The 23,895-nt window shown below is 40.5% G+C and overlaps 2 protein-coding genes across 3 annotated transcripts in view; one reads left to right on the forward strand and one right to left on the reverse strand.

The window, feature by feature from the left end:
- The first annotated feature begins 328 nt into the window (after positions 1–328).
- NCF2 (neutrophil cytosolic factor 2) lies at positions 329–18,375 on the forward strand. The gene is made up of 15 exons (XM_063298436.1): positions 329–723; positions 1,319–1,401; positions 2,800–2,908; positions 4,539–4,673; positions 5,971–6,078; positions 6,448–6,507; positions 8,450–8,493; positions 8,967–9,108; positions 12,716–12,778; positions 13,592–13,670; positions 14,065–14,084; positions 15,242–15,387; positions 15,470–15,578; positions 16,089–16,251; positions 17,608–18,375. Exons 1-15 carry the CDS (start codon positions 550–552, stop codon positions 17,715–17,717), a joined length of 1,545 nt encoding a protein of 514 aa, XP_063154506.1. The 5' UTR covers positions 329–549; the 3' UTR covers positions 17,718–18,375.
- A 1,002-nt stretch (positions 18,376–19,377) lies between these two features.
- Positions 19,378–23,895, reverse strand: part of SMG7 (SMG7 nonsense mediated mRNA decay factor) — a 59,659-nt gene continuing 55,141 nt past the window's right edge. For both annotated transcript variants that reach the window (XM_063298437.1, XM_063298438.1), the window contains 4 exons: positions 22,201–22,357; positions 21,780–21,950; positions 21,553–21,701; positions 19,378–21,110 (listed from right to left, as the gene is read on the reverse strand). In XM_063298437.1, coding sequence (XP_063154507.1) covers positions 20,997–21,110; positions 21,553–21,701; positions 21,780–21,950; positions 22,201–22,357 — 591 coding nt within the window. In that variant the 3' untranslated portion in view covers positions 19,378–20,996. The remainder of the gene's footprint in view (positions 21,111–21,552; positions 21,702–21,779; positions 21,951–22,200; positions 22,358–23,895) is intronic.

Here is a 23,895-nt window from a genome sequence, read left to right on the forward strand (position 1 = left end):
CTTATTAAAATAGATAAACAACTTGGGCACAATTAAGATATAATTGGTCAGCCAATGCAGCTTTCTTACCTTGGTAGTTATTTCCCAGTAGGCAATTTTTAAAGTGTCTTGTCCACCCACTCTCAAAATTACCATGCACAGATTCAACATTACCCAGAAAATGAACAATTCTGCTGAGCCAGATTTTTTTTTTTTTAAAAAGGAAGGAATAACTGTATCTGGATGGGGGGGGGGGTTACCTACAAAAATAGTAACTTGCTTGAAACTATTAGACAGAGAATCCTCTGTTTAGAGAACAGTTTCACTTTAGCCAGTTTCGTTGGTATTACTTCCCCCTGAGAGCCAGTCTGCAGCAGTTGCTACTTCAGCGAGGACTGAGGACACTTCCTGATACCTTTGTGACATGAAAAGCTTTTTGAGAAATATCAAAACTGCAAACAAAGAGAGTGTTCAGGCTGAGCCAGAAAAAGATTGAAGGACTGAGACCGGGGGAAGAAAGGTGATAAATCCAAGCCTGCTCCTGCATTGCTTCAGGATTCCTGTTTTGCCATGTCACTTGTGGAGACCATCCGGCTTTGGAGTGAAGGGGTGTCTGCTGCAGATCGCAAGGATTGGACAGCAGCCCTTGAAGCCTTCATGTCTGTTCAAAACCCTTCTTCCAAAATCTGCTTTAACATTGGCTGCATCCACCTGATCATGGGAAATTTGGAAGAGGCACAACAGGTAAGTGGCTGGATTTAAAAATTGTCATTGACAGTGACTGAACAAAGCAGGTGTTGGCCACCCATCAGATAAAATTACCAACTTCTGTTTTCAAAAAAAGTGGATGCTGGATAAAATCTAGTAATCCAAGGGAGAGGGAGTCAAAAAGGAAATGTGAGAGACTGTGAATACTGTCTTATAGAAGCTGGAGGGCACTAACTTTGCCAGTCTCATACTGGTTGCATAACTGGTCACTTAAAAAAAATTGGCCAGCCTAGCAAAATAATGAGAAGCTGGGAGCCCAGGATTAAGATCTGCCAGGTGTCGATCAACCCTTCTTCCATTATTTGACAACTCCAGGCAAACATCAAAAACTGAAGATAGCTGAATCTGTGTCAGGCAACCAAGCCTTAGAGGATTCAAAATGATGAATCATACATTGTGCGGCACAGGCCTGAACTTAATATATTGTACGGTAAGATCTGTTGGTGGCCTCATAAACATGTATTGATCATAAACTTGCAACCCAGGAATCATGAACTAAACATACAGTATAAGTTATGCATGTACTTACGTGATAGCAATTATGTCCATGTATTATGTCTGTTTCCTCCAGGCCTTTATCAGGAGCACAGACCATGACAAGCACTTAGCGGTGGCCTATTTTCAGCGAGGAGCTGTGGCTTACCAGATGGAAAAGTGAGCTAGAACATTATAGTATTTTCCAGAAAGAAATAATGGGTTATTCTGCTAGTTTATAACAGTAATCAGTTCTGCCATTTCGTGCTTGGCCAACCTTTGTGTAATTTGGGCATACAAATACATTTTTAGTTTAAAAATGGAAAGAGGTCTTGGAATACTGTACCAGAAGAAGAAAAACTAGACAATGAAACAACTCCTCCTCCTCCTCCTCTTAATTATAATTACACTAGGGATAATCATATGGCACTCAGTCATATCCCATTAGTGTAAAAATTATACATAAAAAGTGTAAGAACTACAATTTGAGGACCTAGCAATTCACAAGTGAAGGATGCAAGAGATAGAAACAAGGGTATACAGAGGAAGAAATGCATTTACTTATTAATTTAGTTACAATAAGATTCAATTTAATTACAATAAGATTCAATTTAATTACAATAAGATTCAATCAGCAGATACATTAATAGATTTTGCTTAGACACATCCAACTTATCTTCCAATCTGTAGGAACTAGAAACTTGTTGTTGTTTTTAAATAAGAAAAGATCATTTAAAAAATTCTGCTGGATCCAGCCAAGACCCATCTTTGTCCAGCCTTTTGTTTCTTACAATAGAGAAGGAGGAGGATAAGGATCCTTACTTCCATGAGGTTTAGTTGTAACCCCTTTCTGAACCCCTTTCTGACTCCCTAACTAAAACAGTTCCAGCAAGGTGGCCACTTTCTGTGGGTGGCTTGAGCAGGATCAACTGAAGACATTTTGTTGCCCAAGGAAAAATACCAACTCAGTATCTCTCCTCCCATGCCAGTCACACAGGCAGTTGAATCTCTGGTCACCCTTGGTGACCAGCTTCTGCCACTGCAGATGAAAGCAGCAGGCTATCTCAGGGACTACAGAACAGGTCAAACAGAGGTTTCTACATAGAATTGGTTCCCCAATCAGTCCTGAGGAAACCATTTATCAAGAGAGGTCTATTTAAATTATACTGTATTACCGTATTTACAGGGCTGAATTGGTATTGTTTTACAGCGGTGTAATTGTGGGTGGGTGTGTACATTCAGAAGTGGCTCAGGCAGATGACTCCCTGATTCACTGAACCATAAGAAGGAGGAGGAAGTACAGCACAATCAGATGTGCAAGATTCTGTTTTTATAGCCAATCTCAATAGTAGTTTTAGCCCTCCTGTGGAACTGGTTTCTCGGTCTGGTCCATCTTCTGGACTGCCAGTCCAGCTCTCAGCCTTTCCCTATGCTGCTACCTTTTGGATATGTTAGATTATAATGCCTATAATTCCCAGCCAACATGTCTACCTGGAGGGCATCAGGTTGGGGAATTCTGGCATTTTCACATTTCCCTTGGGCCTTGATCACATATTAACCATTCCTTTTTGCTTTCAGTTATGAATCAGCTATTAATGACTTAAAAGAGGCCTTGGCTCAACTACGGGGGAATGACCTAATAGATTACAAGATTCTAGGCCTGCAGTTTAAGTTGCTTGCTTGTGAGGTAAGTCTTCAATGGAAACTGCAGCTCACCAAGCAAGAGGTTGAAGAATGATGTAAATTCCAGGCTGCTCATTCAGGAGTTGGGTTTTGGACAGGGGCTCAGTTGAATGCATAATACTCTGTTATACCAGGGAAAAGCAACATTTTTGGGAACAATGAGAGATTTGGATTTTTGAGGACATACTGTATGCATTCCCATTAAATGGCTGCCATAGGAAAGGGCTTGCCTGTTCACAAAATGGTTGCCACAAATGTTCATATAGTAGATGGCAAACTAGTAAGGAATGAGTGGAGGGTCATCTCAGGACTGCCATCTCAATCCCTCCAGAGTTTTACCTCAGCCTTCTTTTTTCTGAGCAGGAGGGCAAACTTCCAAGGAAAACTGGAAGCCACCCACCATCTCCTTCTGTCTAAGTGTGTCTTTGGTGTCAGGAGCAAGTGCGAGGAGGGGAGAAGCAGTCTGGTGGAGATGCTACCACCAGTTCACACCTTGCTTTGCAGCTTGCCAGGGTCCCATTTTTTTTTAAAGTCTAAAAATCAGGTGGGCAGAGAGCATTTTCAAAGGAGGTGCGACTGGACACTCTGCACATTTATTTCATATGCTTTAACTGCACACTTCAATCCTTACCATATTTATGGGTTCCTTATCATATCTGGAACTCATCCTACTTTCAGTGAGCTCAAAGTAACATATAGAGGTTTATTTATTTATTTTATTCATTTTCTATCCCACCTTTATTATTTTTATAAATAACTCAAGGCAGCAAACATACCTAATACTCCTTCCTCCTCCTATTTTCCCCACAACAACAACCCTGTGAGGTGGGTTGGGCTGAGGGAGAGTGACTGGCCCAAGGTCACCCAGCCAGCTTTCATGTCTCAGGCAGGACTAGAACTCTCAGTCTCCTGGTTTCTAGCCTGTTTGCTCTTACAACCATTCTGTGAAGCAGGTAAGCTAAAGGAGCAAGTTGAACCCATAGTCACCACTGAGTTTTGGGGGTTTGAAAGCAGGCCTAGCTGCTGCAGATCTGCACATTATCTATCATCCTGATAGATGATATCATCTATCATCAACCAGGTGCCCTCCAGAAACTGGGGGAAAGACAGGGGGAGAAAAGCAACCTAGAAAGAGAGAAGTGCCAGGGGAGAGATCTGGAGGAACCTCACAAGAAGGGCTGCACATTGTGCGGAAGTTGAACAGAAGAACATCTGTTTTAACAAGATTTGGGATGAACAATGCAGTTCAGCTTTCCCCCATTTGGTATTGAGGTGGCTCTGTTATTTTTGACATCCTTTTATTTTTGTTTTAGTTTGGTTTTTTTATTTTTATTTTTTAATCTATTTATTGATTGTTTTTAACTCTGTTGTTTGCTGCCGACTTGCTTGTTGTGAGATGGATGGCTATATAAATTGGTTTAATGAATGAATGAATGAATAAATGAATGAATAAATAAATAAACTATTGGATTGAAATTCCCAGAATTCAAGGCCTGCACTATAATCCAATGCCTTTGGAAGGCATCAGGTTGGGAAAGGCTATATTACCTTATCCTGATACTCAAAATTCATGAGATTTCTAAATAATTAGGTTCAGGCCATATATTTCTGACATTCCTTCTCTTTACCTGCAGCTGTTATACAACATTGCTCTTGCCTACGCTAAGCTGGAAGACTGGAAGAAGGCTGAGGAGCATTTGACAAGAGCAGTAAAACAGAGGGTGGGTTCCAGGCACAACAAGCTAGATAAGGCTATGGAATCCATCTTGGTAAGAAAATGTAGAAAGGGCCAATGAAAATGCATGAATTCTACCCCTTGGATACTGCTGTGTGCACTGGCCACTGCCCTCATATTGTATATTTGGTATCAGCCTGAAGGGGATCTTTATTACAGATGTATGTGATGTACAGTACCTGCACAGGGGATTAAAACCCTAACCAAGGTCGGGATCATTGTCTCATCAAAACTTGGCAGTGAGGAGAAGCAGCTTGAATAGACCACGTAGAAAATGAGATACTCCCTTGCTTCTTACTCCAACTCTTTGCTCAATAAACAGCCCTATCAAAAGCTAAGCAGCCAAGAGTGCATTCTGGTATTCCCTTTGCCATGCAACCTTTTAGTGTGCAGTAGGAGACTTGAGTTCCTGTGCCTTTGGTTGCTGAAATATCACACTGTCAGGCCCACTTCAAGAGAAAGTGGGATTTTCCCTCAGTTTAACAGTCGAGGAATCTCAGCAGCGGGATCGCTTTTAGAACCCAATCTACTCCACAGCTAATTTAGGCAGGGACTTTGTTACTAAGGACAAGGAGGTTGTTTTTTTTTACTTTAAAGAGAAAAATGTCTAGATGGCCAGGAGGGGAATCCTTCTCAGGTTCTGAACATACCATTACACCCATTTATAGTCTCTCCCTATTCTAGGATTTTATGATGACGCTAAGCATGGTTGTAAGCCATCTGGGTACAAAATGTGCCTTTTGTGTGTATATGTGTGTGTGAGAGAGGGAGGGATGGAGGAGAGGAAGAGCTTGAAGAGCAGCCTGTTATGGGTCTATAAGGATTTAGAGCAAGAGAGCAGAATTGTTTTTCTGTGGGAAATCACATTCCATCAGGAGTAACCTGTTAGGGGTGCATGCTAGTAATAGTGGTCTCTTCGGGAGGAATAAAAAAAAAATCAAGATGGTGGCTATGGCAATGTGATTGAAACCCTGACCTTTTGTACATGCATGTGACATTGATGCACATACAAAAGAGGCAGGGCTTTGATCATGCTGCTGTAATCACTATCTTGATTTTTTTACCCTCCCTGCTCCCCACCGATGATGGTGATGGGTGGATCAGAAGAACTGGTTGGCAGAGCCAGAGCCAAAGATGGCCAGAATCGACTGCTTCTGTCTGTGCCATCCCATCACCTCATGAAATTTAGGTGGTGCACTGCAGATTCTCCTCACCTGATTTAGTATAAAAAGCATGGAATAAAGGATGTTGGAAGCAACTATGTTTTCACTTATTGGGTCAGGGAGACTGACTGATCTTTGTTTTTTTCTTTTTGTTTTTGATATGTGCAGAAGCAAAGATTGTTTGAGCCCATAGTGATCCCTGAAGGAAAATTATTTCGGCCAAATGAAAAGCAAGTGGCACAGCTGGAGAAGAAAGATTATTTAGGGAAAGCCACGGTATGAACTTAATCTGCAACAAATATAGAATTGAGATGATTTTGTCTTTGTTGTATCCCTGGAAAGGCTATTCAGGTCATATTATAATAGTTTTGCCAGCTGATTGGAAATTACTATCCTCAACTGCTGTTGGGCTACTAACATATTTAAATCTAGCAATCAGTAAGTGATGCTTTGTGTAGCACAGAGATGATCATTCTCACCTGCTGGCCAACAAGTGATATTACTTATTATTTATCTCATGCCAGTGGTATAGTATCAGAATGTTCATTTGGGCAGGATGGGCAAATAACAGAGTTAAAATGCTTAAAGTTTTGTCTTTTCTGGGTGAATAAAACAAGGTAAAACAAGCCTTCCTTCCCATTCTAGGTTGTGGCATCTGTGATTGACAATGATGACTTTTCAGGTTTTGCTCCTCTTCAGCCCCAGGTAAGGCAGGTTCACTATCTTGCTCAGTCCCACATTCTCCCACTTTGAACATGATTGTTCAGTTTCCCCCTTGGGCTGATTTGCAGCTATATTTCCAGAAGAATATGGTCCACCTCCATTTGCCTTGACTGCTCCTGCTATCCCATCCCACTGCTGAAAATTTAACTTATTTCAAAAGATGAAGTAGGTCACCTCATCAAGATGCCTTCTATTTTAAAGAACTGAGGTTTAGAGTGGGTCCGCAAGAATCCTGTCTGATTGTGGTTGCATCATTTGGAATAATTAACACTTTGAGTCTTTATATTTAGCCATTTAAAAATTTCATTTAATTAAATGGAATAACTATTTGTTTTCATTTTTAGTAGAATGTAAGAAGTTTCAAAACATGTAAGCATGCAGGGGACAGGGCATTCCATCCTGTGTAAGAGGCAACAGAAATATTCTGTTATCACTATCATAAGATGGAAAACTAAAGTAAACCTTTTGATAGCAAGGGCATATTTAGCATCATATTTAATTGCCGAAGAAATTGATTTATATATGGAGGACCGTTGCTTTTTTGAAGGGAGCTGGGAGACTAGAAACCTTTTCCTGTGTTTTTCTATTTTAGGACCTAGATATCGGTTAATATTTTACCATACTTGAAAAACAAAAATTGTTACCAGTTTGCTTCCTAGATGAGATGTTGAAAGGGGGAAAATGCTACTTCATCATTCTAGTCTCCCAGCTCCCTTCAAAAAAGCAATGATCCTCCATATATAAATCAATTTCTTCGGCAATTAAATATGATGCTAAATATGCCCTTGCTACCAAAATATTTACTTTAGTTTTCCAATGTCACAAGCATCTGCCAACATACTTTTGAAAGCAGTTTGCACATCAGTGGATTTAGACTTCAGCTTCCTCTTAAGGAACAGTTAATTCAGCCATTTCGTTTTTGGATTACAACTCCTATAATCCATCAGAATGGCCATTTGTTACTGCACTGGTGATTATGGGAGTTGCTGTCCAAAATGACTGGAAGACACCAGGTTTAGGAAGGCTGAGCCAGTTACTTTCACAAATAGCTTCTCATATGGGCTACTTGCATCGATTTAAAGTAACTTGGAAGCATAAATGTTTCTTCCACTTTAATTGCTTTTCATTACTGTATGTTCTTACTCCTTATGTTCTTGCTTCATCCATCCTATTGCTCTTTCCCTTTTGTGAACTGCAAAATTGCAACCAATATCAACCTGCTTTTATTGCCCTATGATACTGGTCATGTCAGTAGCAGGAAAAAAAATAACATCCATACACCTCTAGGCACTGATCAGGATGGGCCAATACAGATCAAATGCTGGGATGCTCAGTGGCAGTAACAGCAGCTCCTCGAGTCATTATTCATGAGCCCTCCCACCATTCCCATATCTAATGCCCCAATTATAGCAATGTTTGCTTGTTGCTAGATTGGACTGGCTTGTTGCCTTACTTACCTAACGCAGAGAGCATTACTGGGAAATTCCCCTCACCATGTGAGCAGGCAGTCAGCTCAGGCCATATACTTCAGCAGGCTTTGCACATATGCATGTGATAATAAACTCAGAGTTGTCTGAGTTGGTCTCTGTCATAATGGTCAGCAACTAGTGATAAGACTTTAGAGGATGGACTTGAATCATACTGGTATCCTCTAATCTAGCTGTCTGCGGTTGAGAGCACTGTTCTGTCCCCAAAATTGCTGTAAGATTCAGCTGACACACCAGTTGGCTTCAGTCTGTGGAATGGAGAGGTGCCATTCATTCATCTCAGGTAGCTGGCTTTGATGGCACTTTCAACACCCATTTAAACAATGTTGCTTCTCCCTTCAGCCCAAGTGAATCGAGGTTCTCTATTAGAAAAGGTTGAAGGTCTACTACTGATGCATAGGAATAAAGTAATGCTAATATGTATGCTGTGCTTACAGGCATCAGACCCACCTCCCAGACCCAAAACACCAGAAGTCCTCAGGTAAGATCAATAAAGTCCAGAGAATATTAACATCCATTAGTTATTCATTCAGCCAATCTCTCCCAAGACTAAAGATAAGGAATAGTTAAAATAAACTCAGAATTCTGTTTACATATACAACATTTTGTATATAATCAGCTGTGTCTAATTAGAGGTAAAATAAAAGCTTGTTATAATAAGCAGGAGCATCATTTTCTAATCAAAACAGAAAAAAATTCCAAACACAGATATTGTAAAATGCAAAATGTTCTACTTGAGGTTGTTGCCCATAATGCTCCCACTCTTAGCATCTTCTCAAGAATTAGATATTATTGAAAATATTATGCACAGAATGAAACACTGTTGATGACTGATTCCTTGTCTGTAGGTCCTGTTTGCATTCTTCTTGTTGATTTTTCTCTTGGGGATTTGGAACGTGCAGAGAAGGAGTCAGAGGATGAGCTAACACTGTAAACTGTTGCTTGGCTATGCAGGGCACTGCAAGGACAGCCTCACAGAGTCCTGTACGAATTTATTCCTGAAACTTCAGAAGAGCTGCAAGTCCTTCCTGGAAACATTGTTTTTGTTTTGAAGAAGGAGAAAGACAACTGGGCCACAGTTGTGTTTAACGGAAAGGTAATAAAAGGCTGAGAAGATCTAAAGCTGCAATTTGCAGGTGGGCTGCAAGAAAGTGTGTGAAATAATTGAGTCTGTCCAACGTGGGTTTTGGAAAACTGGTAAGACATTTGACTTGGGCCAGATTCTCCGACCATCAAACTAATACTATGGACAGATACTTTTCATAATATAGACGATACCAATGAAGAATATTTTCAAACTGGCCCCTTGTGCTTTGATTAGTAGAACAAAAGATCAAGGAAAAAGTCTGAGAACCACTTCCATAAGGAACACTGCTGCCTTATTAACATTAACTGTTGCTGTCATTTTGGACCTGCATTCTAAGTGCATTGAACTGAATATCAGCTTTAGGTTACCAGTCCAAATTATTATTTCCTATTATTACATACATAGCATATTTATCACATTTATACCTCAGCTCAAGGAGCTCAGAGATGTTGATAAGGATCAGCCTATTTCATCTCACAGCAGCCAAGTGAAGTCTTTAGGTTGAGAGAAATCAATGAGGGATTTACCCAGTGTTGCACCACTGAATTTGGGTGTTGAAATAAAATGCTTTGTCCTGCACAATAGCCTGTCCCATCCTGGTGCCACACAAATGTGTTGGTTTCCAATTCTCATCAGCACCATCAGTATGGATATGCTGGTCTTCCTGTTTGGCAATGATTAAGAACCAGAAATCTGGCTCCAACAATCCACCAGATGCAGTGAAACAATACAGGAAACTCTTTGCTGGCATCTTATGGTTGTCTGGATTTTGCAGCCCAGATTTTGTAGACACAACGATCAGGGAAGGTCCAACGCAAATGGAAGGCACTAGTTTGAGAAAGATTGCCTTGCAGTTTCTCCATTAAATAAATACACGTAAGAAGCATAGTCCATGCTTTATGCATGGACAACAGAAACAAGTCATGACAGCTGGTGGTATTAATCCTTAGTTCATGCCTAGGAGACTGTTAATTAATTTGTATCAGACTCCGATTTGTGCCAGGGGACAGAGATGAGGAAAAGCAAATAGTTCAGGTTTCCAAGAGGCTGGTTGCGGATGCTTGGTAGGATGCAAACTGTGGTTAATGCCTCCTTGCAGAAGGGGATGGTCCTGCCTCCTCTGAAGGAGGTGGTGGTAGTGCACTCCCTTCTCAAGAGGCCATCCTTGGACCCAACAGTATTGGATAGTATTGGATATCTTTTGTCCAGTCTCCAACCTTAACTTTCTGGGGAAGAGTGTTGAGTGGGCAGCAGGTATCAAGCTTTGGATGGTGCTGGATGAAGCAGATTATCTAGACCCTTTTCTATCAATATTTAGACTGGGTTGTAGTACTGAGACAGCATTGGTCACACTTGTGGATGATCTTTAGAGGGCTTGGGATGGTGGTGGTGCGTCTTTAAGACCAACTCTGAGATTTGGGAATGGAGGCACTGTCTTGCAGTGGTTCTCCTCCTTCCTCTATGGCCAGTTGCAGTTGGTGTTTGCAAGTGGGGGGAAGAGGTCTAACCCTAGGCCCCTCTTATGTGGGGTGCCTCCAGCTCAGGTCTCTTATCTCTATTTAACACCTACGTGAAACCGCTGGGTGAGGTCATGTGGCAGTACAGGGAGTGATATCCTCAGTGTGAGGATGATACTAAGCATACAACCATGCTCCATACTGGGCAGGTCATGCCATTCAAGTTTTTACCCAGTGCCTGGAAGCTGTGAAGGCCTGGATAGGGAGGACCAACTGCCAGTCACCCTTGCAATACAGTGTGGGTTTGGGGTTTTGCCCTCTCTTCCCCCTGGTGTTGTCATCTTTGACTCTGAATGAGGTAGATGGCACACAATTTGGGGCCCCTCTTGGACTTGTGGCTCCTGCTCAAGGAGGTAGCAGCAGCTGTGGCCACAGGGGCCTTTGCATAAATTGTGTGTCCCAATTGCACCTATTCCTGAACCAGGAGGCTTTGCTCATAGTCACTCAGACCTTAAGTCACTTCCTGACTGGATTATTGCAATGTGTTCTACATGGGGCTGCCACTGAAGACCACTTGGAAACTATAACTGGTCCAGAATGCAGTGGCACATGCAGTTCTGGGCACCCTGCAGCTTCCCATGTCACACCGCTGTTGTGTGAGCTGCACTGGCTTCCAGTTTCTTTCTGGGTACAATCCAAGTTGCTGGTCAAAGACCTAAATGGCACAAGGCCAGGTTAGCTGCAGAACCCCTTTCCCTGAGAGTATTTGTCCATCCCATGAGGTCAGCTAGGGTGGGCATGCTCCAAATCCCTTCCCTTAAATATTGTCATCTAGGGTGTCCTCTGAGTCATGCTTCCCCTTAGTTGCTCTGGCACTTTGGAATAGCCTCCCACCTGACATCTGGAGGGCCCCTATACAGTACTTTTAGCTTTCTGGAAGGCTGTGAAGAGCTGGCTCTTTGCTCAAGCATTGGGACTGGATGGAGATGAGCCAGTGTATGTAGAGTTGATGAGCTGTTATGGCACCATGGTGGGAAGTGTGTTCTTTTGTAAGGGAGGTACAATTGTTCATTTTGCTGTTTTGTGTGTTTTGTTGCGAGCCATCTAGGATTACTGAGTATAAGATAGGAGTCATATAAATTCAATAAACAAACAAACCAGTACATTATTTCAATAGAAGCCCACTCTGCGAAATGCAACATCCAGTCACACAAATGCTGCATTACTGCCTTCAAAGCAGGTAACCTGTACCCTTTTTTTTAAAATGGCTGTTTACTTACTATTCAGCAACCTGGCTTCAAAGCTTTCATAGGGAAAGCTAATATTACATGATGACCCCCCCTCTTTTTCTGGCTTGCTGCTAAAGATTTCTTTGCTGATTTCCTAATAATTTCAAGCTCTGTTGTTTGGTTCAGGATGTCCTGTGGTCTAGAGTCACTTCTGTTTATTCGTTCAGTCGCTTCCGACTCTTCGTGACTTCATGGACCAGCCCATGCCAGAGCTTCCTGTCGGTCAACACCCCCAGCTCCCCCAGGGACGAGTCCGTCACCTCTAGAATATCATCCATCCACCTTGCCCTTGGTCGGCCCCTCTTCCTTTTGCCTTCCACTCTCCCTAGCATCAGCATCTTCTCCAGGGTGTCCTGTCTTCTCATTATGTGGCCAAAGTATTTCAGTTTTGCCTAGAGTCACTATCTTTGCTTAAAAACAACACACTTTCCTTAGGACAGTGACTTGCTTATCCAGTTATGCTCCTAAGTCCCTTTGCAAAGGAAACATGGCTCTCGAGACAAGATTATCAAGTTAAAGTAGTCAGGTTTTCCTTGTTTACACCTATCAAAAGCAGAACTTTTTTTCCCATGCTGTACACCACAACCACGCTGGTACTAAAGATGCAATATTCTTTGCTCTCCTCACGGTGGTCAAACACAAGTGAAGGACAAAAGAAACCCATAAGCAAACATAAGGAGGTTGTTTTGTGATTTTGGATTTTGCTTTCCATATAGAGGAACTACACCGCTCTGAAAAAGAATGTGCCAGCCAAATAAAAATGCTGCCATTCAGAGATTAGAAATAAAGGGTGGTTAAAACTTGTTTTACCCTCATACAAATCTGGATGCATCTAATGTATTAACAATTCTTGCTTTTACTTTTTTGTAGAAAGGGATTGTGCCTTGTAATTACTTAGAACCAATGGAACTGCAGAACCAGTTTACATTCCAGGTGAGAGCCCAATCATTTTGTAAGTAAGAATTAAATGTAAGAAAATGGATTGGATCTGCTTGCTAAAAAATGAAGCTGTGTAGTTTCTCCATGCTTCCCTTCCATAATATTTAGGACTTCTTAGCTAAACTACCTCCTTCTAGCTAGCAACAGTAAACAGTAAACTGGTACCAGGCAATGGGAAATACTGTCCCATTAGTGGACAATTAGATTGCCCATAAGGAGAATGCACACTACTATCAATAAAATAATCATTCCAGAGTTAAAATTTATCTAACTAGTTACCCATCCATTTGTCATCCATCCATCCATCCATCACTGGTTATCTCATAGTAGCCTGGAGATTTACAAAAATATTCTAATTTCTCAGATAGAAAATTAAGACTGAAAAAGAGTAACGCTCAAGATGCCACCTCTCCTCCCCAACTGGAGATTTAAACTCAGGACCTACTAATTGGATCAAATGATCTGTCACATGCAAACATTCATTTTAAAGGGATGGCATACAATTTGTGTCCTATCCATGGAATTCTTCTCTCCAGAGCCTAACAGGTAGAGTTCAGGACAGGTTGTGAAAAAAATTAACCAGATGAAGAATTGGCAAAGGTTCATATCAGACAAAGATAATGCTCTCTTCAAGGAGAGTATCTTTTTTCTGTGGAGATGTATATGGTAAATCCATGCCTGGACTACTACTCCCAACAAGATGAGATCACCTGACCTATTTTGTGTTGAATGTTTTGGGACTTAAACAGTTCAGTCACTGCATATACTATCCTCAGTGCTCTGACATGCTATTTCCATTCTCTCCAGGAGGAAAACAATGAAGATTTGGACATCCCTGCTCCACCAAGCATTGCTGCTCCAGAATTCCCCACCATGCTTTCCCCAAGTGAGTAAAAACCACAAATAGCACTACTTCTAAAGTCTTGGGCTATTACAACAACAGCTACCTGCAAATCTATTTTTCCCCATCAGAGCTGCTAAATCAGGAACTTGCTCTGTGCCTTCTCTAAATCCTTTGTCTTTATTAATCATGAGGATGAATTAAGAGATGAATCAACTGCATCTCTGATTAATGATAACAAGCTCTCCTCAGTGTTATAATTTGCAGTTGTATGTTTGTCAAATGTTAAACTGTATTTATGAATACTGATTTACAAGGAGACCATAGGAATCACTAACCAAATCATGATTTAAGTCCTACAATTCCATAGTCTAAGAACTGTGCATTCTTTATTTTCTAAGAAATGTTTTTTGAGTAAAAATTGTTTTGTTTTCTACAGGTCACAGAAGAGGATTGAAGGTAAACTATTTCCTTCCATTGTGAGCATTTGGATAGGCAAAACAGCAATGCTAATTGCTGTAATTAGAGATTTAGTAGAGTTCCTGGCTCTATGAAGAACAGACACAACATCTTATACAAATATTTAAAAATAATATATAAACAGGACTGTCATCTCAAATTATAGTAAATAAATTTACTAGTAAGAATTTCAGCACCTACCTTTGGAAGGCAAATACCCCTCACACAAATATCAACTCTTTACTCATCACAGAGCATTTTACCACCACAGAAACTTTTGAAACTAGGTGCTTTTAACATGTGCTCATGTAAAGATTTCATTTTAGTTTCAGAAATGGAACTTGCAAATACATTTACATGCAAGTCTCTTTTTCTCTCTCAAGTTAGCAGCCTAATGTGTTACAACTGGAAAAAAAAGTGTTTTTCTTGTTAAACATTAGGAGCTAGAAGTTCTTATGGATCTATTGTTTAATCCTATAGCAATTTACTCCAGATTCTACTATTTAATCACATAGGAATTTACTAGCAGATTCATATCAATGCCTTATTTTAAAGTATTTAAATCTGTTAAGAATTTCTCTTTGGAACTGTTTAGACATGTTGGCTGATTTTGTTCTGTACTGCATAATACTCTTCATTTATATATATTTAAGGGTGTGCAAAAATTTTGAAATTCAAACTATTTCAAATTCAAAGGACCTGTTTTGAGTGCAAGACAGCCATTTTGTCATTTTATATATGTTTTGAAGTCAACCTCAAAAGATTTCTGAAACAGTCTACAACACTTAAAACAGGGCATTTTGAATTCAAATTTTGCACCATCATAATCCGTACTTTAATATTTTAATAAATGATTCAGGAAATATTTATTGGGGAGCATACAAATACAAAAATAAAGAACACATTACTGCCTCTTAGTATCTCTTATTTTTAAAATTAAGCACGCTCTATTAAAAAAAATAGTTTAAAAATGCTGAAGTTACAGCACCACAGCTGTATCTGCTATTTTCACCAGTTATAACCACTGTAATGCTTGAAGCACAGAGCAGATTTTTAGGTCTTTTCATGCACATGCTTCCCCTCCATGTGGCCATTGGAAATGCAGATGTGCTCCTGGAGCCATGCATTTGTCAGGCTCTCGTACTTTTCTCTTACAGTTTGATGCATTGCCAACACCCTATATCATCAAGGTGCATTACAAATTCACAATAGCCCTGCATGTGAGTCCTGACCTGTCTTACTGCAACCTTTTAGAGAAGGTGTGCAAGAAACTGGAGCTCTTTCCTCAACACACAACACTGAGGTAAGGAAGACCACTCAGCAACACTTTACTCCTAAAGAGTGAGATGAAGCCTTTGGTCCTCACCAGTTTTTCTGTTGCTTAGCTACCAGACCACAGATGGTAAGGATCAGGTCCTGAATGAAGACAGTATGACAACCTTATGGAATCATGCAAAGAACAATTGCTTGACATTGTGGTGCACCACCAACGAGGTAAGACAGACTAGATGAGAAAGCAACATACCTTGTTAGGCAGCACCACATATAATTCCTTGAGAACAGAAGTTTCTTTTTATTTAGACCAGTAATCTCTGAAAACTGTATCTAAACCACACAGAAACCTTTTTGGCTTTAAGAGTGAAAAGTGCTTCCTATATTATTCTGAAAAGGCATGTATAAATTTTTTCCACCCTCCCACAACTTAAGATGTTTAGGACTAGGGGGAGCTTTACCCACAAATATGATATACATGGAAATGTCATAAATGGTCTATCTGGAAGAACGCTGTATCATTTAAGAGTAGCCAAATAGGGGTTCTATTAATTACTTATTTTCCATTCTTTCTGATAAGTTTCATGTTTCATTTTTTTGAGAAACTTAATACACACACACACACACACAATAACAGCAATTCAAGCAGCTATAATGAAGGTACTTTTAAAAAAAAATCAAACTGCTAATTAAGTGTAAAGAGATATTTAAATGTATTCTTTCTCACATTAGATCAGCAAAGATGATTTAAGGATGGAAGATGGTGAGGAGGTTCAGCAGAAAATACTAAGAGAGACTGAATCAAATCAGGTTAAAGCACTATATACTTACGAAGCCAATCAGCCAGAAGATCTGGAGTTTCAGAAAGGGGATATAATTGTTGTTCTGGCTAAAGGTAAATTTATCTTAAACCATGGAAACTTAGTTATTTGGGACATTATCTTTCTTCTTCTAAAGCTCATCCATTTTAAAGGTTAACTCCCAATTTTTCACTTCAGCAATCTTCAGTTACATGAACTAAATAGCTCCACCTACAGGAATCAGCAATGTACACATTCACTTCATCTTCAATCCATACTTTTTTGCAGGCTCAATAACTTCATTCAGAATGTGTTAATTGTTGGGAGACCATACTGGTGTGACTAAAGTTTCCAAGTTTTAGCAGTATGTACAAAAGTTCTTTCTGGAGCTAAGATTCACAGCTCTTCTTTCTTGGAAAGTACAGTACTATAGTATTGATCTCTTTTCTCATGGCATACCATCCTTACAGCTCCATTTTCCAACCAGTTAGTTTTCTCCATGTAATTGCCTTGAAACACTGGCCCTGGGCATCCTGCATTTCCTCACTCCTATTGTCTTTTTTAACTTCGTCTTCATCTCCCTTGCATATACAACTTGCAACCTGAAGTTCATGCCTTAGTGCTATTAAAAGAGATGGACAGGATGTCTAGACAGTAGCATGGAGATTGAGAAGTCTACAGCTTCTTGGCCCAAAATTATACTGAGGAGAGCTTAGACTTTGTATTGGAAGGCAAAAAGGTGCTCTGGAACACACTGAGGTACACAAGTAGCACATATCTACAACTCCTAAAACCAAACACAACTTTTTCCAGGATTGTGTTGCATCTGCAGAAGGCAATTGTGCAATCCCAGGAAAAGATGCAGCTGCTTAAGAAAATGCAGGTAGGTACAATGTGAGCACCTCCCATGTGCTCCAAATAATTTTTTTTTGTCTTTCAATACGAAGCACTGCATAGCCCCAATATTAAATGCCTTGCAATCCCACAACTGTAAGAGATACTTCCAATGCTTCTATTGGAGAATTCACAAATTATATTTTCTCAGATTTCCCAATTCAGCTGCATTCTGCAATCAAGCAAGCATTCACTCATTCTACCAAATGCACTAATCATTTTACCAAATGCAGTATTGTTTAGCAAATTAGGTTTCCAAATTCTGACAGTAAAGGAATGTTAATAAAAATTCCCAACTTTTGCTTTAACGTTTTAACACCATTGCACACATCCTCCCATCCTTTAGTAATGTTGCTATCATCCTTTCACCCACAGAAAAGTTCAAGAGGCAGTTAAATTACTGAAAGTTCCATAACTAAGCCATTTATAATATTACCAAATCCCAAAGCCTTCTCAGTTTTCTGCAGAACCCTTCTTGAAGCACCCATCTTTGAATGTCATTCCCCATTCATTATTAATCAGTTATGTTTATGACTCAATCTTATTTTATCTTATAGTGAATGAAGAGTGGTTGGAGGGCACATGCAATGGGAAAGTGGGCATTTTCCCCAAAGCATTCACTGAAGAATACCACAGCCAAAATCAAGAAACTAACTCTGAAGGATAAGCTGAAACCCCACAAAGAACTGAGAAAATCCTGACTTCCTAATTTTTTTTCAAAGCAAGTCAATCATTACATTGAAGGCTGTCTTTGCTGGTTGAAGTCCTTGTGATTATTTTTGTTGCTATTATTTTGATTCAGTGTATTCTGCTTAAATGCTTGTCATTTGCAACTTACACTAGTTTTTCTATACTGTACCTTACCTACAGTGCCAGCTATTCACAACTGGCCCCATGCTTAATAGCAGAGCTATAGTTTCCATTTCTGGGATGGCATGAAATACTGGCAGCATTATTTGGTGCCAGTAGAGTTATCATGTCAGAACCCAGAAAACACATACCTTTCTTATCTCAAAATGTTCTGCTGCCCTCTGCTGTGACAAATAATGCTAAGTACTCTGCACAGCAGAATCAAATAATGGGTCATGAAGAAAAAGGGCAGAAGCTACAGCTGCTTCAACTTCTGCTGCAGAATGGAATCTTTCAAAGGCACATGTGCAAACCTATGATTGAACCTGGGGATCTTAGATGAGAGATGGAATGATGGAAAAGCATAATTTGAAGGGACTCTATCTCTAGCAAGTGGTGATAACTCATTAATTAGCTGAATTGCTGTATAGTGTTTTACTGAAATAAAAAATTACCTTCAGGGTTGTTGAAAAGCAGTACAAAGTTCAAGTGTTTGATTTTTGCCAGTACTTCCTCAAAAGATTTTCTCTATAAAACACCATTAGTGTGTGTTTTTCAACTCCTATTAACACCCACACCCACCCTTAATAAAAGAACTGCTAACTGTATGGCAGTTCCAAAGAGTTTAGTCTGCCTAACCCTGGCTATCCAATTCTAGAAATCTATGTAATACTAAGTGCGTGTCTCTCAAATGTTTGTCACTGCCAAGTCTTCTGTCATGTTCAGTAATTGAAGTGACAACAACGTATCTTTTAAATAGCTTTTCTCTTGGTGTCGAAGACGCAACCTTGTTTATCTTGCTTTGTCACCTTTATATTCAACTTCACTTGCAATCTATGTCGCTCTACAAATCCCTTCTACTTCAAAGAGCATCTCTCATTAATAGAGGTAGCCTCTGCTGAAAAGAAATCAATTGGGTTTCATGAACAACAAATAATCAGTTAAAGAAAATGTTACTACACAAGGCTGGCTGTAGAGAACATGGTTTAATTAAAGGCAAAGCTGAGTTCAGCAGCTGCAGGTCTCGCACAGACAGACAAAAACACAAAAGAAGTTTACGACACAAACCAGTTTTCTCTGCTGGGGGTTCCCCTTCCCTTGAGGTTCTAGCCACAGCAGGGCATGTGTGTAAGGGGTGGGGTGGGGAAGGGGGCCCTGCCTTAAAGATTCCGAAAAAAACATTCCAAACACCAGATTTCTCATGCAGAAATGGGGGCCTATGGGTTGGGACTCTGGCACTGTGGAGAGTGTGAGATCATGAACCTGGTTGTCTAGGGTGCAAGAATCAGTGGCTGTTCAAACACTGGAATGTTGCAGCTGCTGGGGTGGACAGCTCACAGATGCAAACTTGGAAGAAGGGAAGGGGCGGAAGCTGGCTTGGGAGGGGGCAGGGAGCCAAAGAAGCACAACTAGGGCAAGAACTTCATCCTTGAGGGTTTCTTCTTTTTCCTTTTTTTTTTCTTTTTAGTTTTCTACAGAGGGTTTTTTTTTAAAGCAATATAACCCAGAGCAGCAACACTGCTTGACGGGGAGTTCAATTCCTATCTTAGAGAGAGCATTATCCCATTCAGCTTCCTTTTATATATAGTCTATTTGGGGCTGTTCCCCGACTCCAGCGTCACTCGTGGACCCCGGATGTGCTTTGCTCTGCAGCTGTTTTTGTGGCTCACAGATCCTGAACGGATACACACAGACATACATACTCCTTCATTTGGAGCAGTTTAAAACATTTAGACTGTTTCCATAGGTACCCTGGGAAACACAAAAAAAAAGGAAAGAAAGAAAGAAAGGTCCTTGTTTCCTATGCAAGCAGAATTGCAGCCTTCCTTCTGCGCAATAAATATCAAGTACAACGCTTTCCCCCTTTCTGCACCCTTATAGGAGCAAGTGGGACTGATGGCTTCGCTGCATGGGTCCTCTTTCATGCATCTTCTGTTGCCTTGAACTTCCATTCTGAAACGGGAACTCTGTGATTACAGGTGTGTGTGAACCTGCGGACTTATGCTTATTGGCAGAGGAGACTGCCTATTCTGTCCTGTCCAGGCTAATTCCTTTGCTCCCCCTTATCCTGCTACAATTTTGTGGGATGCTGCATATGAAGAACAGAACTACAAGCAAGCAGCAGGGTGAGGGGAGGCTAGAAAGAGGGCTGGGAGGGGAAAAAAAAAGACACAGAAAGCTTCTACCTACCTACCTACCTACCTAAAGGAGTCAGGCTGTGAATGCACAGGCCAGCTTTGCCATTTCATCAGACTGGTCACTACACTATCATAAAATGTACAGGAATCTGAACCATTTAACTTAAAACCCCATAGCAGCAGCGTGCTACCCTGAGCAGAGGGCTTGCAGTGGCCACTGCACTTTAGTACTGCTGGAATCTTTAACCCATTCACAATTGTCCAGATTCAACCTTTGAAGAAAAGGTGGAAATGATGCTGGAGGGGCCAAATTCTCCTTCATGAAACTTCTCACCTAACCGAGGAGACAAGACGCTTGCCCTTCAGTCAATTTACCACTACCCAACTCCGGCTGGACCAGTGACTCGAGGGGTGCTACACACTGACTACAAAGCACATCTGTGTACGGAAGAATTCAGTGTGATCTTACTACTGAGATAGTAATAATTAGAAATTTAGACGTTGAGGAATAAATTTCAACTACATTCTCAGTCAGCAAAGCTATAGGTAATAGATTCCTATTGGTTTCCCCAATACTGAGGAAGAGGATTGAGAAGTTCTCAGTGGCTTCTCCCATCTGCTCTTCTTTCCCATCTTTTTATTTTCCCACATGGCTGGGCACATGCACGATGGAGAAGGTGAGAGGCGGTGATATCAGGTTACCGTGAGACAAACAGCAGTCCCTCTCTCCCTGCAGAGGGCCCTGGTGGGATGGGAGAGTTCCTGGTGTTGGTTTTCCATTGCACTGCATACATTTTCGTGCATACTCAGTGGGTTGGTGGAGCACTTACGCCCTCCTGACAACAAGGAACAGAAGAGAGGGCTGCCACGCGCACAGAACTGTGTGGGACAGTCCTGTAAACCCAACATGCCATGATGTATGGAGCTTTCGATTGCAAAGGTTGCCACTTCTTTCGTTCTCAGTGCGGTGGATTCATGGCACCTTGCCCACGTTGCTGCTTTTGCTTCTGCTGCATCAACAGTTGCTCCAGAGCAGAAGGCCCAGGATGCATCATAGAACTGGACCAGATAGACTAAGTAAAGAAACAAACATCCCATAAGATCAGGTTGGAATCAGACGCAGAAAAAGAGCATACTAAAAATATCTCAAGGCAGGGCCTACTTCCTCACCAACTTCTCTAGCTTTTCCTTCCTCTGCCTTATTGTTCTTCCTGGCTCAGTGTGGCTGAACCCACCCTTAGGTCATCATAAAATATATCTGTAAGAATTTAAATTCTTTGCCACCACAGCTTCTCCATATACAAATGATAAAATACGATAAACATGTTGGATAATTAAAAACTTGTAGTTAAACCTTAATTGTACATGCTTCACCTAACAAATGGTCCATCATACAATTGCCAAATAGCAAGAATCATAAAAATATCACAAAGGGCACATCATTAGCATTTCAGAATTTTGCCATACATGGTGCATAACCTGACAAACAAAGCACAGAATCAATATGCAGCCCACCTTCAGACTTTCCATAAGCACAGCTGATGAATCCTCTATGGATGGGCCATGGGCTGACCAGGTACCGCTGTGGGTGCTGGTTGGGTGCCAGCTACTTTCTGAAGAGGATGATGTTGCTGGGAGATAGTCCAGGCCAAAGCCTCCCATTGCTGAATGAGATCAAGAGTAAGAGGTAAGTGTCCCAGAAAACCACTGAACATAAACTGATGCTAAGACCTTCCACTCACCTGGCTTATCTGTCTTCCATCGATCTGTTATCCTTCGATCCCTGTTGTCTGGGGTCCCAATGGGCCCAAAATTGGAAAATGGAACTGAATTATGGTTGTGAGTTGGAGGAGAGCTTGGCAAGCTGCTTGGGTTAGAGGAATGAGGAGACTGGCTGGCTGGTGTTGAATGATCTATGGAACAGAAATTCAGAAAAAAGTCAACTCAGTAATTTCTTGATTTAACCTCCTAGTTTTATGTTTGATTCTAGTTTTATTAATGTAAGATTTGAATTCACTTTTATTCACTAATAAATAAATAAATACATGTATGTTTTTGGACTTTGTGAGCATTATATACAGTATATCAAATTTTCTTTGAGCCAAGAATATAACAAAGATTGCACATGGGTTTTCAGTGATAGAGGGATTGTGGAGGCCTCACCTGAGCTGGCTGGAAGAGATGGAGACCATGGAGTACCTTCAAAAAGAGAATAAAGTGAAGTCTCCTGGTGAGCCACTGATGGTGTGACCTCGGCTTTTGTGCTGGCATTGAGGTTTTTCCCATAAACTTCATTGAACATGCTGTTTGGATATCTTTCCTACAAAATCAAAAGAAAGAAGGGATATACTTGCACCACGCCAGACCAATCCAATCCATTAGTACAATACATTAGTATTAGTGGAGTATGTCAGTTTTGCTTATGCTCATTATTTCTGAAGATTTACTTCAGATTGCTACAGAATTTACAGTAAAGGTGTCAAAACTATTTACTTTAATAACGATAGTAATTAATACTAAAAACCCAGAAGTCTTTTTGTATTTTATAAGATATTTCTCTATTTTAAATCCTGTTTTTTTCCAGTGATTCAAGGATGATACCCATAGTTCTCTATTTTCTCTGCTTTTATTCTGTCATTATGAGAAGTTCCATCAAGAATGGGTGTTACTCAAGTAATTCTGTATCTGAAAATTTTAAATCCCACTGTTCCTGAAGCAAGGACAATTTGTTAACCAAATAATTCCCAAGATAGGCTCCAAAAGTCAAACAAAGAGTGAAGAAGCATTTATCTGTTTGTGATCTTCTAATAGTCGCCTACAGAAGATACTACACATACTGCCTGCTGCACCTCTGCATGACTGAAGGTTCTGGCTTTTCAGTTACATTTCTGTTGCCAGAAAGGTGTGATCTGTTCAAAAGCAGAAAATACAGCAGAATGTATTTGCTTAGAAGCAGTGGTACACCCAAAGTAGTGACTCTAAGACAGAAATACAAAAGAAAGGCTCCACTGAATGCAATGTTCCAGTGTTTATTTTTACACATTTCAGAAAAAAAATCATGCCTTCAGAACGATATGGGGGATCAGATATGCCTTAGCTATAAGAATAAATACTGCTTTTACTGCAATGCACCATTCTGGCTCTTAAATGAGAAGTAAAAAATAGAACCATTTAGTAGTACTATACTACGTTGAAACTAAAGAATCAGATTGCAAAACAAATGCCAGGCAATCAATTTGTAAAAAACTTTTCATAACACATATTAAAATTGGGAGCAAAACAATCAGCTCCTTTTGGTATCAGTAGAAAAATAAATAAGCAGAATGAAATGTGCTAGGATAGTATATATTTAGTTCTGTATGACTGACAAGACAGATTGTACTGAATTGTTTAGTCCTGGCACCTGAATATACCACTATCATGCCTCAAAATACACACAGCATTAGGCCTAGTTTTCGCATGATAAATCTGTACTGGCAGTGTACCATTTCAAGCTGTTTAAGGAGTCTAACCACCATGTAGGCTGTATAACTTGCCAGGATAAAATGTGCTGTGTTGTGCGTGCATAGCCAGTACACTGTGCAACTCCAGCCACAGAGAACCAGCATGCTACAAGGAAAGTTATAGCTTAGAACTATTTGCACCATGCGGTATTATTATGCTGTACGGAAGAATATTCCAATATGAGAGCTCTCCTTGCCATCCAAAGTGGTTCAGATCAGCAGAGTTAACCGCTGTCACTACAAACAATTAGTAATATTTTACGGTTCATGTCCTCGCTACCTGTGGGGCCATCTGATCCAGAGAGATTCCTCTGCCTGGATGAGAATTCCCACCCCCGAGATGTTAACCGAAAGG

Source organism: Candoia aspera, chromosome 3 (assembly GCF_035149785.1).
Source record: "Candoia aspera isolate rCanAsp1 chromosome 3, rCanAsp1.hap2, whole genome shotgun sequence".
Classification (NCBI taxonomy): domain Eukaryota; kingdom Metazoa; phylum Chordata; class Lepidosauria; order Squamata; family Boidae; genus Candoia; species Candoia aspera.